Raw genomic sequence first — 18204 nt, forward strand, 5'->3', positions numbered from 1 at the left:
TAAAGTAGTGCTTCCTAACAACTGTTGCTGTTGAGTCATTTTCAGTTGTGTCCAGCTTTCCGTGACCCCACTGGGGGTTTTCTTGGCCGAGATAGTGGAGTGTTTTGGCATTTCCTTCTCCAGCTCATTTTACGGATGAAGAACTGAGGCAAACAAAGTCAAGTGACTTGCCCAGGGTCACACAGCTACTAAGTGTCTGAGGCCATATTGAAACTCAGGATGGTGAGTCTTCTTGACTTCAGCCCCAATACTCCATCCACTGCGCCACCTAGCTGCCTTCTTCCTAACAATTAGAACTATCTAAAAGTAATATGAAGTTCCTCAGATCGTGGGTTTCCATTCAGTGGAGATTTTCAATCAGAGGCTGGATGACTACAATATCACCGGCAAATGGAGAATACTGGTCAGGAATGGGTTCTGGTCTCTGACATCCTTTGTCTGTGAATGCTTTAATGCTACATAAGGCAGTGGCTGTGGCTGAAAACTTTCCCATAACAATTACAAAGGATTTCTCTTAGACATGAACTTTACACTGTCAAATAAAGCAGGTCATTTGTGAACATTTTCCTATATTGATTAATGTTCCAAGGGTGTGATAGCTGATTGGATACAGTAATCAAACCGGAGGTTCGATATCAGTGACTACACTGTGGCAGTTCTGGAACATAGCAAGGTTTATTGCAGGCATTCACAAGTACAAGTGAAACCCAGAAACTTAAAATGTAGTGTGTGCAGTTCACTACAAGACCTGGACTGTCAGCCACATAGCTGTGCACGCCCCAGACCTGTGGTTCCCAATCATTTAGAGCACAGAGGGTCCCACCATTAAAATCTACCAATAACGTACCCCGTTGGCTCAGCCCAGTATCCCAAATGGACCCATTGTGGGGTTCGATGATAAAGGGCTGATGGAAGAGTTTTTCTTTCTTTTTTTCCACTGAGAGTAGTTCACAACAGGGAAGGGGAAATATAGCTGGATAAATAACCTCAATTTTGGCCTTTATTATGGATTTAAGATGAAATATAACTTAATTTGTCCTGCAAAAATTGCAGTTAAGGGGGATTTTGGAGCTCAGAGCAAGAAGTACATGTCTTTTATATCTAGGGAGGAAAAACTAGATGTGGAGGGAAGTTGATGCCTTGGAAACAAATTTAAGCAGAAAAGAAAAACTGGTGACATGCGGTATGTGTCTTTTACACAGAAATTAATAATACGGTGAGACGTGTTCATTTCAAGGTGATTCACAAGCCAATGAAACTGCTGTACTCCACAAAAGCTTTCTCCCTACCATGAATTCTCATGCTTGGTAAGATCTTGGTACCAGCTAAAAGACAGTTTGCATTCTGAACATTCCAAGCAGCTTTAATTCAGTATGAATTTTATGTATAATAGCTGTTCACTTTGGTTAAAGGATTTCCTACATTCACTACAATCAAAGTGTTTCTTTCATAAATGAATATTCTTATGCTAGCAAGCTATCCTCTCCAGTGAAAAGATTATACACATTCATGACACTCAAGGATTTCTCTGCAACATGAATTCTCTTATGTCATTAAGCACTGCTCTACAGGGAAAAGAATTCCCACATTCACTACAGTCAAAGAGGTTTCTCTCCAGTATGAATTCTCTTGTGGTCAGTAAGCTTTCCACGACGATTAAAGGATTTGCCACACTGATTACATTCAAAGGGCTTCTCTCCAGTATGAATTCTCTTATGGTCTGTAAGGTTTCCACGCTGTTTAAAGGATTTCCCACATTCACTACATTCAAAGGGTTTCTCTCCAGTGTGAATTCTCTCATGTTCAGTAAGGTTTCCACGCTGATTAAAGAATTTTCCACATTCATTGCATTCAAAGGGTTTTTCTCCAGTATGAATTCTCTTATGTCTAGTAAGTTGTCCTCTCCACCTAAAGGATACCCCACAATCATTACATTCAAAGGGTTTTTCTCCAGTATGAATTCTCTTATGTTCAGTAAGGTGTGCATGACAATTAAAGAATTTCCCACACTCAGTACATTCAAAGGGTTTCTCTCCAGTATGGATTCTCTTATGTTTAGTAAGGGAGGCACTCCTGCTAAAAGATTTCCCACATTCATTACATTCAAAGGGTTTCTCTCCGGTATGAACTCTCTTATGTGTAGTAAGTTGTCCACTCCAGTTAAAGGATTTCCCACATTCACTACATTCAAATGGTTTCTCTCCAGTATGAATTCTCTTGTGTTCAGTAAGCTTTCCACATTGATTAAAGGATTTCCCACATTCATTGCATACAAAGGGTTTCTCTCCAGTATGAATTCTTTTATGTATAGTAAGCTGCCCTCTCCAGTTAAATGATTTCCCACATTCATTACATTCAAAAGGTTTTTCTCCAGTATGAATTCTCTTATGTTCAGTAAGGTTTCCACGCTGATTGAAGAATTTTCCACATTCATTACATTCAAAAGGCTTTTCTCCAGTATGAATCCTCCTATGTACAATAAGTGCTTTTCGACGATTAAAGGACTTCCCACATTCATTACACTGAAAGGGTTTCTCTCCAGTATGAATTCTCTTATGTTCATTAAGATCTCGACACCACCTAAAAGATTTCCCACATTCACTACACACAAAAGGTTTCTCTCCAGTATGAATTCTCCTGTGGGTAGTAAGTTGCCCATTTGAATTAAAGGATTTTCCACATTCGGTACACTCAAAGGGCTTCTCTCCTGTATGAATTCTCTTGTGTTCAGTAAGCTTTCCACATTCATTAAAGGCTTTCCCACATTCATTGCATTCAAAGGGTTTCTCTCCTGTATGAATAACCATATGTCTAGTAAGGTGTCGTCTTCGCCTAAAGAATTTCCCACATTCATTACATTCAAAGGGTTTTTCTCCAGTGTGAATTTTCTTATGCCCAGTAAGGTGTCCCCTCTGATTGAAGAATTTCCCACACTCACTACAACCAAAGGGTTTCTCTCCAGTATGAATTCTCCTATGGATAATGAGTGCTTTCCGCCGATTAAAGGATTTCCCACATTCATTGCATGGGAAGGGTTTCTCTCCAGTATGAATTCTCTTATGTTCATTAAGTTTTCCATGCTGGTTAAAGGATTTCCCACATTCAGTGCATGCAAAAAGTTTCTCTCCAGCATGAATTCTCTTATGTAGAGCAAGATGTCCCCTCCAGCTAAAGGATTTCCCACATTTATTACATTCAAAGGGTTTTTCTCCTGTATGAACTCTTTTGTGTTCAGTAAGTTGTTCATGCCAGTTAAAGGATTTTTCCCATTCCTTACATACAGAGGGGTCCTCTTTAGTACGAAGTTCTTGATACAGAAGAGATCTGCAGCTAGAGTCTTTCCCACATGTATTATACTGAAAAGATTTCTGTGCAGCTGGAATTATCTGATGATTTGTAAGGGACGCATTGCTACTCAACACTTTCCCACCTTCACATGATTTTTTTTCAGTATATTTTTGAGTAAGATGTGAATCACAACTGTCGGACTTTTTATATTTATATTTGCAAAGTGTCTCAGAAAAAATAATATCATGCTTACATTTTTCTGAACACTGTCTGAAGTTTATTCCATGTGTGTCACATTTATGAATATTTTTCCCCCTATGATCTAGATGCTGTGGAATCAGGATTGACCTCAGACTGAAGCCTGTTCCCAACATACTCCATTCATTGGTATAAAAATCAGAAGTTTTTCTATGAGGGATTGTCACCTGCTGGGATTGCTTTTCATAGCTGCCTTTCTGTTGCTCCAATCTAAAAGCACATTCCCAAGCTTCTCCTAACACAGAATCCCATGGTCCATCCTTGATTCTTTCCTTAGATAACTTCCCTAGAGAAATGCCTTGGATTGCAATAGTCTCTGTTGTTTCCCACCTAGACTCCAGATTAAGGCACTCTGAAAGAAAGAAAGAAAAGTCAATACTTTCTGTGCTAGGGGAAAGGAAACTACTTTTTATAGTAAATCCTAGATTCTGCCTCATCTACTATATAGAATAATCTGCAATTTTAAAATTGTAGAACAAACACTAGATTAATTTTTTTTATTCTGACCTTCTAGAAAACACTAAATAAAATCAGTATTTTCACATAAAAAGTAGAACAGAAAGAGGATTATATTTGAAACTGTGAATCTCTATTATAAACTGTGTTTTTTCTTTTTTAAGTATAAATTAAATTCAAGCTCTAACTGTTGAAGTTGTTCTGCTCCTCTGTTTTTCCTTCTGGCCTTCCTTCTGTTCTTTTATCTATTTAGAAAAAAATGTTTCAATGACCCTTTGTGTCTTTTTTATTTCTTTAAACAATTCAATTTTTAGTTTTCCTCTCCCTCCCCCTCCTACTTCAGTGGAAAAAAACAAAAATAAAACCCTTGTTAAAATATGCATAGTCAAGTCACACAAATGCCCATATTGGCTACGTCAAAATATTTGTGTTTCATTCTGCACACTGAATCCATCAACTTTCCACCAAGAGGTGGACAGCATGCTTCATATATTGGTCTTCTGGAATGTGTTTAGAACATAATTTTTTTTATTTTTGAAAATTTTTATTTATTTATTTTTCACTGCATTTGTTGAGTTCAGGTTAACAGATCACACATGCACACTTAGCTCTCTACATGTTACACTTTCAACTTAAGTAAGATGGATAGAAGTTCCAGGTGGTCGATTTTAGTTAAGACAAGCAAAAATTTCCCAACCATTAGATCTATCCAAAAGTAAATCAGAGTGCCTCAGGTCATGGTTTCATCCTTTATTGGAGGTCTGCCTCCACTTAGAACAAACATTATTAATAGAAATTTGAAGTGAAGCTATGCAAAGAGACAATAAGGGAGCATCTAGTTTATATGAATGAATTTAAGTATCTAAGTGAATTACACTTAATTAAGGGTACTGAATTATACTCAATTAAGGGTACTGAAAAAAAAAAAACCCTGCAGATGTGAGCAGAGGATAAATTGGAAATAATCAACAGAAGGAAAACACCAGAATTAAAGGGGATTGGGAAAAGCTTCCCGTAGAAGGTGGGATTTTAGCTGGGACTTGAAGGAAGCCAGGTAAGCTAGGAGGAAGAAATGAAAGAGAGCGTTCCAGGCATGGGGGAACAGCCACTGAAAATGTTTGGAGCCAAGAGATGGAGTGTCTTGTTTGAGGAAGAGCAAGGAGCGCAATACCATTGGCCTGTCTCCCTACCCCTGACCTACTCCCTACTCCCAATGACCAGCCAGGAGCAATTAGATTCTGCTTTCTGAAAGGTTGGATCCCAACCTCAGTGGCATTAAGCTTTAGCTATGGGCCTCTCCTATCACACCACAGTATTGTCATGGGCAGGATTACTAGTGAAATGGGGAGAGCCACAGTGGTGGATACAAACATGCACTGCAGGGATGGTGGGTAGAGGAATGGTGTCTGCCTCAAACTCTATAGGTAAAGGCTGATGACACCTCTCAGAATGAACTTTTGGTATGGCTCTTGAAACATAGGACTGGTAAGGAAATAATTCAACATCAGCCTACAGGATGCTGGTAAAACTGAACCAAAATATACAACACTGGCAGTCAAAGTCCTTTAGTCATGCCCAGCCCAGATCCTGAAGAGGTAATGAAAGTCATCTCCATGCCAGTAATTGTGTTTAAGGCCAAATGGAAACCCCAGGAGTTACACAAGCCATCCGGTATAGTTCACATCAAACAATACAAGGTCTTATTTCCTTCCTAAATGAAGGAAAGTAAAGATAGTGAAGACCAGAGTTCATCACCGCACTACTTCACCTGATGTAACCCTGGGCAGTGAATAAGGAAGGCGGGTGGCACTTATTAGAGGGTTACAGTAGTCTACAGGAAGCCAAAGTCATTACACCAATGGCTTAAGCTGTTGCCGACCTCCTATCAGTGACTTGTATAGGGTTACTGACTTCACTAATGCTCTTGTATCTACTGTTGTGGCAAAGGCTAGTCAGGGGTGTTCCATCTTTTCCTGGGAAGGAGTCCAGGTATCTTCACTATCCTTCACCAAGACCACCTGAACCTCACTCATACTGCCGGTCTGATGGGCAAAGAGGCCTGAAAGAAGTCCCACTTCCTGAAGGCACTGATAGCCATCACTATAGTGAAGACACGTTGATTAGGTCAACGAGGCAATAGTGGCAAAGGCCCTAGATTGATGGCGGCCCACATGAAGAACAGGGGGTGGGAGGTCAGACTTCAGAAAATCCTGGATCTGATTCACTCAGTCAAGCTTTAGGGAATACATTCAGTCCAGAACAAGCTACTGACACTCACTTACCCAAAGTAAAAAAAGGCCAGAGGTTTACTGGCCTTTTGAGGTTTTAGAGAACCTATGCTGCTCACCTGGGCATCCTGTCAAGCAGGACTTTGAACCAGATACACACTAAAAGACCTAAAGTATGGGAGTCAACAGTCTCTTCACATAGACCCTTATCAGCACATGGGGTCCATGTTTTTGGAAGCCTCTGTACATAAAGACCAAGATGAGTGGAATTTTACATCTGGGGAACCACTGAGGATGTGAGGGGTTGATTTCAATGAAGCCCGGGTATTGAATCCCATTTTTTAATCCTAACACATATTTAGGGCTCACCTGATTTTGCTTGCTTGCTTCTTGAGCAAACCCTGACTGTCCTAGAGCCAGATGGGTTTGGCCCTCCGTCTGGGATGCCCTATGTGTTATAAGAAAGCCTGGATAGGGATTGCCCTATACGACAGCAATGGATATGTTGGGGAAATATATGGGCTGTCCAATGTGTTCACAGGACACACGGTAGGATATTTTCACCCAGGAGAGTTTGCCAAAATCTCAGTCAACCCCTCCTCAAGTATAAAGCTCTGCAGTTCAGCAAGGACATACATTCTCTGACATGAGTATACAATTGCCACTGTTTCCAAAGGAAGAGGAGGAGGAGAAAACAACCCCCACCCACTCTCACTGAATTTCTGAGGGAGAGCTTGAAGCTGTTTCTCCTCTAAAGTCACAGAGCGAGCAGCTCTCCCTGTCCAGCGGCAAATCCTCTATCACTCACCACTACCATCGTAGGGACCAAGGGGCTAACCAGGTGTTTCTGAGATCACACATGCCCCTTGGCGAGAATCTGGGACATCTGTGTTATCCTAAGTGGTACAATCACAGGACCACTCGAAAGGGCCTGGGCATGTGATCAGAAGAACCCCAGTCCAGGTGGTCAAGGAGAATTCCTCGATTACTCCCATCACAAACAAGGAGAAATCTGACATGGATAAACATGCATCCCTGCATCTAGGGAAAAGACCATGTTGCAGGGACTGTGGGAAAATGGGCACCCTAATGCATTGTTGGTAGAGCTGCAACTTAAACCATTCCGGAAAGTAATTTGAAATTATGCAAGAAAGTGATTATAATGTTTATAATCTTTGACCTAGAGATTCCACTGCTAAACATAAACCTATGAGGAGTCAAGAGTATTAAAAAAAAGGCCTCACACATAACAAAATAGTTAAAGCAATGCTCTTTTGTGGTAGCAAAGAACTACCAACAACAAAATGTGGTACAAGAACATCATGGAATATGACTATTCTATAAGAAATGATAAATGTGATGAATGCGGAGAAGCACGGAAAGACTTCTATAAATTGATTAAAAATGAAGTGAGAGGGGCTAGGAAAACAATATGCTCAATGACTACAACAATGTCGATGGAAAAGAATGAAAATGATCGCAACTGAATGCTATGAAATTATAAAGACCAAGCTTGACCAAGAGCTCCACCTTCTGCTTCTTTGCAAAAAGTAAAGGAGTGTGAGTAGGATGCACACCATCTTCCTGCCACTCTCTTCTGCTTTCTGTTTTGTGGCACCCTTTTTCTCTTCTTTCTTTCTCCTTTAAATTATTAATTATATGGCATGGTGGGGAAAGGATACAGTAGGGAATTCAGATGATATTAAAAACAAAGGTTATTAAGAAAAACATTTTTAAAAAAATTTAAAAATAGCCCTGTTTAATGATCCTCTGATAACCAATATCAAGTGAGGCATAAATCAGAGATGTCTGGATCACTATGATGGAGGAGAGATTCTCTGTGGATGGTGAATTCCAAACGCTCTTTTGGTGGATGACATTGCGCTAAGTACATCAGACTCCAGAACATTCCGGAGCATCCTAGAAGGAAACTATAATCACTCAGAGGAGTTTGGCCTGTCCAGCCACATGGGAAAAACAAGCGTTGAAGAACGTCTGCTAACCAGATTCCAATATGCATTTTGGAGTTTGTTCAATATTATGTACATTACATATCCATATACATACATGTGAGACAGTAGAAATGGACAACCGGTTGGGCCCAGAATTGAACGGGAGAGGGAAAGAAGGCCTTTGAATAACCGCAAAGTTTTTTTACTAATCCCAATCTTCTCATGAAAGCAAAGGCCCCATCTTTTGAATATTAACATTTTACCAGTGTTTCTAGATGGCAGGAAAATACGGAATACTACTTCATCCAAAGAAATAAGAGAATATCATGCTGAGGCCTGTGATGGGTGTGAGCAGGCTGCAGAGAACTGAGGGACTCCTATGAAGAACAGGAGGAAAGGACATCATTAAGGAATCATAGAAGTAGAAAGAAAAGATGGACTAGTAACATGGCGAGAGCACGGGATGACAGGTGGACAAGGTACTTCACGAGTACGTCTGCAATGTCAGACAGAGTGAGGAAGGTCTCTAGTATGCTGAGTGGGCCTCCTGTTTGAACTTCTGGGGGAATATGAGCGTCATCCAAAATGGGGTATGACCAATATCGCTGAAGGGAACTTTTAAATAATGATGATGTCACAAATTTGTTTGTGGTAAGAAGGAATTCTTAGAATATGTCACGTAAAGATAAGAAAACAAATTAGGGTTCCATTCAACTCCTTCAGTGCTAACTTCAGTTGGGGTATGTGGGGTGTTCTGGAAGGACTAACACCTCTGGTCTGAGGGCTTACCGAGCCCTTTTCAGAGCTGCTCATCCACCTCTGGAGTCCACTTTCACCCAACTCTCACCAGTGGCTCCAATAATCTGTACCATGCGCAGCGGCCACAACCCGGTAAGCCATCTCAGCAGGTGGGCTAAATCAGGGTGAGGGTTACCGAAAAACCACAAATCAGTGCGTTAAGGAGACATCTACTCCAAGCACGTGAAGACTTTCTCAGATGAATGAGCAGATGAGAAAAATGTGTTCCAATGGCCATGAAGGTGACTGAAGTAGGTTCTGTGCAGAGCTTAGGGCTTGGTCAGGCATCAAAGACTCCAAGGTCTTTCACTGCATCCTGGGCCATCCCCAGTCATCTTGACTTTTGTCCTGCCATTGGACTTCGATGACTCGGGAAGAGAGAATGAGGCTGAGGACTTTTCGAAACTCTGCCTCACTTAAATCCAATTCACTTGCAAGTCAAGACATCACCCCATGATGTCACTGGTCCTCTTTGAGAATAAAGGACCATCACCACCACCAACACCAACACCAACAACTTCAGTGATGGGAGTTTCAATAAATAAAGGAAAACAATCCAACAAGGAAGAAAAACAGGATTTATCTAAAAAGAGTGATGTGGATAAGCAGAGAACTTATAAATTAACTTATATTTGAAAAAGATATGTACAAAAGATGAAAGCAAAGGCAGTAACAGGATAACTAAGACAATGACATGGTCTTGTAAAAACAGTGCCAGGAGTGCTAAAGCTCAGAAAGCGAGCTAAGGGCAACAAAAAAAATCGTCAAAGGAATATTGGGAGGAAAGAAAGGATAGGAGTACAGCTTGGGATGAGTCAGACAATGATGACTGACGAGAGAAAGAAGACGGAGGTCCTCAACTCTTACCTTGCCTCTGTTTTTTTTTGCCAAGTAGAAATGTTCTTTGAGGGGCAGCTAGGTGGTGCAGTGGATAGAGCACTGGCCCTGGATTCAGGAGGAACTGGGTTCAAATTCGGCTTCAGACACATAACACTCACTAGCCGTGTGACTCTGAGCAAATCACTTAATCCCAAATGCCTCACCAAAAAAAAAAAAAAGAAAAAAAAGAAATGTTCTTTGAACTGGAAATGACAGAACAAAAATTGGTGAGGGAGGGAAGAGGAGTATTAATGCCTGAGAGAAAATCTGGCTGTACTTGATGCATTCAAGTTACTTAGCCTAGATGACTCTGCATCTTTCTGCCTCAGTTTCCTCATCTGTACATTGAAATAATACCTCTTACCTCCTTGTGAGGTATCCTTATGAGGATAAAGACTATAAAAATGCTAATTATCATCATCATCACCATTATCAATACTCTGAACTGCTTTAAAAGTCAGACCCAAAAAATAACCACATTAAAAGTTCGAATTAACTTGGAAGGAATTATCCAGTGGAATTCCTCACAGACACGTGCTTGGCCCTTTGCTATTTACATTTTTATCAGTGATTTAAATAAAGGCACAGATGGCATACTTTTCTTATTTGCTGATGGCAAAGAGTTGAGAGAAAGAATTAATAATGTGGGAAATCAGGAAAGGTTTAGTGGAGGAGATGTTACCTGAAATAAGCTTTGAAGGAAACTAGGGATGAGTCTAAGAGTTTTAGGTGAGAAGTCAGTTCCAGGTATGGATTCCAACAAAATCAGAGGCAAAAGGCAGAATGCTAAAGTCAGGTAATAGCTAGCAGACTAAACTAGTTGGAACATAAAGTGCACAAAGGGAAGTAACATGAAATGATCCTGAAAAAGGATAGAGTGAGGACCTCAAAAGTCTTCAAGTACAACCCTCTCACTTTACAAATGAGGAAACTGAGGGACAGAGAGGTGAAGTGATTTACCCAGAGACACACAACTACTACAGGTCTCACTGACCTCTAAACAAGTACCCTTTCCACTGCACGGTGCTGTCCCTGCAGGTGGGGAGTCAGATAGTGGAAGGCTTTAAATGCCAGGAAGAAAAACGTGTAATTTCTCTTAGAAAGCCATCCCCCTGGGTTAATCTTCACATTTCTATTGAGGGCCATCTCACCCAGGTTAGCAAACTAGGAGCTATTTGGGACTTTCATTGTGGCACAATGGAAAAAGGGGGCAGCTAGGTGGTGCAATGGATACAGCCCTGGGCTTCAAATCAGGAAGACCTGAGTTCAAATCCAGCCTCAGACACTTATTGGCTGTGTAACCCTGAGCAACTCACTTAACTCCTATTTGCCTCAGTTCCTCAATTACAAAATGGGGACGCACTGGAGAAAGAAATGGCAAACCACTCCCGTATCTGTGCCAAGAAAAATGGGATCACAAAGAGTCAGACACGAGTGAATGACTGAGTAACAGCAATGGAAAGAGAGCTGGATTTGGATTTAGAGGATCTGAGGTCATTAACTCTGTGACCTTCCCCTAACCCTGGGCTCCCAGCTCTAGACTGATGATCCCCACACCCCATGCCAGGTCATGTGAATTCCCCCTCCCACAACTCTCGGATCTATCCCCTTTTTCACACTCGCACAGCCCCAGCCCTAGCTGAGGTCCTCCTCACATCTCACCTGGACCATTACCACAGACTCTTAATCTGACTCCTTGCTTCCTTCCACTCTCATCCGTGTAGGCCCCAAAATGATCTCCCTGAGGCGCAGGTGTGATCTCAATGTACGCGCCGCCATCGTATTGCCTCCAATATAACGCAGACAGCCCTCAGGCTTTGGTGACTGAGCTCCCACCTGCCTTTCTAGACCTACTTCACATTATTCCCTCTCCTCTACTCTATACTTCGGCTATACTGCTTCGAGACTTTCCTCCAGTCTGTGCCACCACTTTCTACCACAGGCCTGGAAAGCGCACCTCCTCACCTCTGCCTCTCAGAACCCTGCACCTCCCTTAAGGCTCAGCTCAGCTCCTGCGTGAAGCCTCTGCTCTTCCTGTCTACCCCCCACCTCCTGGCTGACATTGCTTACTTCCTCCTCAAAAGACCTGCATACATACTGAGTCCCACAGCGGTGGAAAAGTCCCCTCAGGCAAGAGAAGGTCTTCCATTTTTGACTTTGCATCCCCAGCACCAGCACACAGTAGCTGTTTAATAAATGTCTGCTGACCCGAATTGAGAAAGAATTCAAATGGAGTAGGAAGATATCATTCTGTGACCCTACAGAAACTAAGTTATTGACATGAAAATGAATGAGTGTGAGAAAGCTCAACCCGGACAGACTCAGACCTCCTCTGTGAGGGCAGCATTCAGTCAAATGTTTCAAATGCATTCACACCCCACCCCAAACGAATAGCTCAGCTCTTCCTTAGATGACTCCCATCTTACTCACTCACCTGTAGGCGTGCTTCTCGGCACTTCTGTCTCAAGCATCCATGGAGCTTCTCCTCTCTCCAGCTGGAAGATAACATCTGGTTTGGTAACTGCAAGCCCTGCTCAGAGGAAGGAAATGGGAAATACTTTGGACAGGGCCACATCAGAATCCATTTCTAGCTCACAGCACTTCAGGAACAAAGTACACTGGGAAGGTATAAATAAGGACTTCTGAAGGATGTTCATGACTGATATTACTAAGTAGAGAAAGGTGGATCACAAAGTGATTTTAGACTCAAAAAAAGAAAACTTGCCCGTATACCTAATTCAATAAGAATCCTGCACGTTTTCCAGTACCTGCCCTGGTGTTTTGATAGAGAATCTCTGACCTAGTGGAACAAAGAATGGGGAAGGGGCAGGCTTGGGGCAGAAACATGAAGCTACAAATTTCTAGTTATACAAAGAAAAGATCTTGCACCTGGAAACAGGTACTGAAGCCCTGTCCGTCCTAACCGAGTTAAGGACTTCCTGTCCTTTTCAGTCACAGAGCAAAGAATTATCACTACTCCTTGCTTAGGCTGATTCCTTTTCCTGAACCCTTGGTCCCATGACACCCTTCTTATTCTAAGAATCATCTCTTGCATCTTAAATTTATGCTTCTCCATTGGCTCTTTTCCGGGTCTCCTCGGTACTGAAAACAAATAAAAGAGCCCATCACCGACTCTCTGTCCCACCTATCTGCTAGCCTTTCTCTCTTCTCTTACATACCTGACCAATAGTCTAATTATGCCCAACAGCGTGTGCCACATTCCACTTTGATCATTGCCTGACTGCAAACAGCAAGGGAAAATAAGCGTAGTGGGGCTGAAGGGTACTGGATCTAGAGTCAGGAGACCTGGGCCTGAATTGCGATACTCTACTTTGGTGACTGTGGCCAAGACACTTCACCCATCCGAGCCTCATTTTCCTCACTATTAAGACCAAATGGTTGAGCTGGAATCCCTCTGAGCCCATTCCACCTCTAAGTCTAGGAATGATTCTATTACTTCCTGAGCCCCATTATCAGATCTATTCTCCCCTATTTCTGCCACGCCCTTCAGGCACCCCACAGCCACCGGTAAATGAAAATACCGAGCTGTCCCAATGAGAAGCTTCTAAGTTAAAAAGGAAGGCTGTCTTTACCCAAGGAAACAAGGTTCCCATAGTTCTCCAGCATCACCTCCCTGAATAAGGTTCTCTGAGTACGGTCCAGTTGCCTCCACTCCTCCCAGGTGAATTCCACGGCCACATCCTTGAAGGTCAGCGATTCCTGAAACATGCAACACATTCCTGCTCACCCAGGGATCCTCTCTCACGAGGACCTTGGGGAAGACTTGAAGTTAGCCGACGGTATAGGAAGTGTCTTTCACAATGTATTCCAAGTCAAATATTCATTGCATACCTGTTATGTGTCTAACTTTCTACCAGACTCTACAGCATGGTGACCGTCCTACTCAGCCCCTCAATGTCACTCTTAAGCAATGCTTCTTCAAGTGAAACCCAAAGGAGTCATACGCTTCACTCTTAGTTTAGAACCTAATAAAGAGTCATGCCTCTACAAAAGTAGTTAAGCTTTACTTAGTTTTGCTGAGTAATTTCTGCCTTACTAGGAACTAAATTGGGTAGCGCTTCATTCCAAAAGCCATAGGCCCCAGGAAGGAACCCCAAATGCTTTCATGGTAACACGGAGCCAACATAGGCACCTAGAAGCTGTTATTTCAACAGAAGGAGTAGGAACCTTTAAGACTGCATATCAGGGCTTCTTAAACTTTTTCCACTCATGACCCCTTCAGTGCTTCTTAAACTGTGGGTCGCGACCCCACAAGTTAAGCCATAGATAAGGCAGAGAGAGTTCATGAAGGGCTTTAGAAACTTGCTTTGAAAGATCTCAGAATAACAGTGCGGTGATCTACTTTCCAAGTCACTGTGACCATGATAGTGGCCCAGAACAGCTAAGAGAATCCCATCTCACCTCCTCCTTACCTCTTTTTAACTAAAGATCTAAAAGGAATACAGGCCTAGCTCAAAACGCCAAACCCCTAGAGATACAAAATAAAATACAAGTTTCTTTATTCAGATGGTAAGAAGACAAGCTGGGGGGAATCCCAGGCACAGAAGCCTTCCTGAGACAATATATCCCTTGAAGAGAATTATGGACAAGGCAAGAATCTCTTGATTTCACTATCCCATGAAAGGATTAAACATTTTTATTTCCCATTTATAACGCTGGAGGGTTAGGACTGACTTTCTTAGTCTCACATTGACTTCTGTGCTAGGGCATGTAAGCACTTCTGCCTCCGCCTATGAAGAAAGGCACCGGAGGTCAGGGCTCTCCTTTCAGATATAAACACTGAAGGTTCCTGAGCCAACAGAAGTCTTCCTGACTCCCTGGGAAACAAAGTACACTATCACCTAACGTGTCCCTTTAAAATCCAAATACTTTACTGAAGGGATGGAGAAAAATAGATTGCGATCCACTACTTGTGGATACACTGAGGATAAAACCTCCAGAATATATGCTCTGTCAGAACTGGTTACTTGAAATAAGCAGGGTTCTGGGTGCCAATAACAGCCTGAAGAATTAATGACAAGCTTCAAATAGCACTATTTGGTTATGGGAAATTATCAGCCTTAACAATAACCTCGAGCTGTCTGACTTGGGAAAATAATATGTATTAGGGTACATTCTGCATTAACTATATAACCTATTCATATTTTTCCAAAATAAAGAGAAAACAAGGACCTACAGGGAAATTGTGCCAGGTCAAGTCCTGATAACAGGGGTGGGGAACCCTTATACAAGGCCCTTTAAATGTTTGAGTCTATTGGTTTAAGTGAAGATAAGTAAGGATAATCAGAATTTAGTTAGATAAGGGGCATTGAGCAAAATCTTCTTCCCTGAAAATCTGCTAGGGGGGAAGGCAGAGTAAAACCTTCAGCATCACATGGTAGATAGTTGCTCAAATGAAAACTATTTTGGGGCAGGGGGGAAGTTTTGGCAAAACATGACAACAATCTTAAAAAATGGGGGTTACATAAATCTAGGCTCTTTGCCCTTGGGTCAGTGTGTCTTTAGCACTTCTCGGCTTTTTCATTTCTGTCCACACTTGTCATTCATCTTCTCCCTCTGTCTTTGTCCAGCATCAGTCGCTTTATGTTTTAGGCCCTCTCCCGATCTGTGTTTCTCTCTTTGGTTCAGTGTTGATGGCACCTCCACCCAGATCTCTATGAGATGTACAAGAGCGTATGAAGAATGGTGACCCAAAATGACCCTCAACTGATCCAATCGCTTTGATGGTGCTCTATATTCCAGCTCGGTGTAGAAGCTGAAACACTGAACTGATGTGAAGACACTGTCTCGACTCTTATCTATACCCATGCTAAAAGCTTCTGCAAACTGGCAACTTCCCACCCCGTTAATACGTATGTAGTTCTCACCCTCCAACTTACAAACATTTCTCTAAGTTAGTGGCACAGAACCATCCAATTTCCTCCAAACCGCTAATAAAATTACTTGAGGAGCCAGAAACCAAAACCCATGTTTTGAGAATTCCTCAGAGGGAAACCACAAGTGGCATAATATTTGCCATTACCTCCCAGGGGTGGGGAACCTGCAGCCTGAGGCCACATGTGGCCTCCTGGCTCCTCAAGCGGCCCTGAGCCACTCAGGCTTCCCTTGATGACTTCAGCACCTCACATTTTACCTTTTCTAACCAGCCCTTCCTTTCATCCTTGTTGACTTCAATATTTACATTGAAGAAATGTCATCAACATCCCTGATCTTCACATATTCTCCGTGGTCAGCCATCATCAGATAGCATGTCCACAAACTGAACTTTATTGCTACATGCCAGTGTTTCACCCCAAGAGATCTCAAATGGGAAGTCCCTATTTCCTACCTGAGTTTCCTTGCTGATCATCTCTACTCCCCCACATCTACTGCACCTGTTCTGCATGCTCACTGTTAAGTGCATCCCCTCTGCCCAATTAGCTGAAAACATCAGCATTCCTAACAACATTTAACTATCTGCATGGTTTGGCTTCCATGTTCAGAGACTTTAAAAATCACTCACAAAGTGTCAAAGAACTCTTGGGGAAACACTTTTTTAAAAACCACAGTATACAAGCGTATCATGTAAATACATTATAAACATGAAGAATTCAGAGAAATGTGGAAGATTTGTATAAAGTCGTGCAAAGTGACATGAGTAGAACCAAGAGATACAGTAACGACAGTGATGCCAAAAAGGAGTACTGAAAGGAAAATGAACTTGGAATAAATTGGAAAACTAAAGACTGTCCTGGAGATGAGATAATAAAATAAGCCTTCTCTCCCCGTGGCAGGGAAATGGAGGGCTAAAAGATCAGACTATTTTATGCACTGTCAGACAAGATTTCTGTGTTGTGTGTTACTGCCACAAAGGAGGATGGAATGCTTGGAAATATCTTTGATTAAAATATCAAAGGCCATCAAAAATATTTTTAAAGGTTTTTGTTTTTGTTTTTGTTTTTTAAAGAGGCCTCACACCCGGAATGTCATATCATACTGGCTCTCCCTCGAAATGCCTGCTTCATTCATGCCTGGCCCAAAGCAAGTGGGAAAAAATCTGCAGAAGAAACACTTTTACACTACAAATTCATGCTGGATTCTTATTTTCATTTACCTAGGACACTTGCTACCATTTCTCAATTAGACCTCAGAACATTCTAGACCTTAACTGTTCTTTCCTCTCAAATGTCCACATTCCTCTTTTTCTTGAACACATTCCCTTCTTAAGCTATGGAAATTTGGCTTCTTTGAACAGCACTGTAGAGAACACTGAAGTGATCCCTTGCGAGCTACCACATCTCTCCTTGTCTTCACTCAGTATATTATTGTCCCTACAATTTGACTTAGCACACTTCTCCTTCAGTAAAGAACTCCTGCTTCCAACGACAGGGTGAAGGAAGCTTGCTGCTGCAGAGGCTGTGACCAGATACCTTCAGTGCTCTTTATCAGGGTCTGAGGAATCTCCTCCTTAATGTGAACTGTGTGCTGGTTCCCAAAGATGACATGTTAATTCCCTTCTCAGCTAACAAATCCTGCACATCCCCAAGAGAATCTTAAAGAATCGTTCAAGAGTCCAGCCCTGCTCCTTTGAGCCCCCATCAATGTCTCCCTCCTTTAGACTACCATAACACTCGAAAAACAATGCCTGAAAACCCATGAGTTAACGTCAATTATGCAGTTCGACTTGTCCTGGGTACTACGATGAGACTAAAAGTTCCTCCTGTACTTTTCCTTTGAGATTATCTCCAATGTATGCAGTTTATATCTTGTTTGTACATCGTTGTCAGAAGCAGCTAGAAGGCGCAGGGGATAGAGTCCTGGACTTGGAGCACGGGAGAACTGAGTTCAAATCCTGCCTCGGACACTCACTGCGTGACCTTGCGCATGTCCCTTAACTTCTGCTTGCCTCAGTTTACTTATCTGTAAAATGGGATGATAATGGCACCTGCCTAGCAGGGTTGTCGTAAGGATAAAATGGGTTGATAGCTAGCTATTGCTTGTTATCGTTTAACTTCTTTCTGATTGTTTGCACGTTGTCTGCCCCGTCAGACCGTGAGCTCCGGGAGCGCGGGGGCTGCTTCTGCCCCTCTCTGCACAGTAGGCGCTTAAGCGGTGCTCGCGGCCTGCCCCGCGCACAGTAGGGCAGCCTTGGCGGAGCGGGGGGCGGGGGGGGGGATCGGGGGCGGCGGCAGGCGCGGGCGGCCCAGCACGCGGGGCACGGGGGCTTCTCGGCCTGCGGACGCGGGTGACACTTCATCTCACCTGGAAGCCGGCCGCTGGGATCCCGGGGCCCATGGCCTTCTCCGGGAGGGAGGAGCCAGGCCCGGGCGATGCGCGGGGGGCGG

General features: G+C 42.6%; 1 protein-coding gene across 1 annotated transcript; it reads right to left on the minus strand.

Moving 5' to 3' along the window:
* Positions 1-276: 276 nt before the first annotated feature.
* LOC114041191 (zinc finger protein 665-like) lies at positions 277-18175 on the minus strand. The gene is made up of 4 exons (XM_027859514.1): positions 18122-18175; positions 13453-13579; positions 12294-12389; positions 277-3898 (listed from the first exon to the last, which is right to left on the minus strand). The coding sequence occupies exons 1-4, from the start codon at positions 18152-18154 to the stop codon at positions 1599-1601; spliced, it is 2556 nt and encodes an 851-aa protein (XP_027715315.1). The 5' UTR covers positions 18155-18175; the 3' UTR covers positions 277-1598.
* Between the last annotated feature and the right edge of the window lie 29 nt (positions 18176-18204).

Source organism: Vombatus ursinus, unplaced genomic scaffold, assembly GCF_900497805.2.
Source record: "Vombatus ursinus unplaced genomic scaffold, bare-nosed wombat genome assembly UNPS02014170.1, whole genome shotgun sequence".
Taxonomy (NCBI): domain Eukaryota; kingdom Metazoa; phylum Chordata; class Mammalia; order Diprotodontia; family Vombatidae; genus Vombatus; species Vombatus ursinus.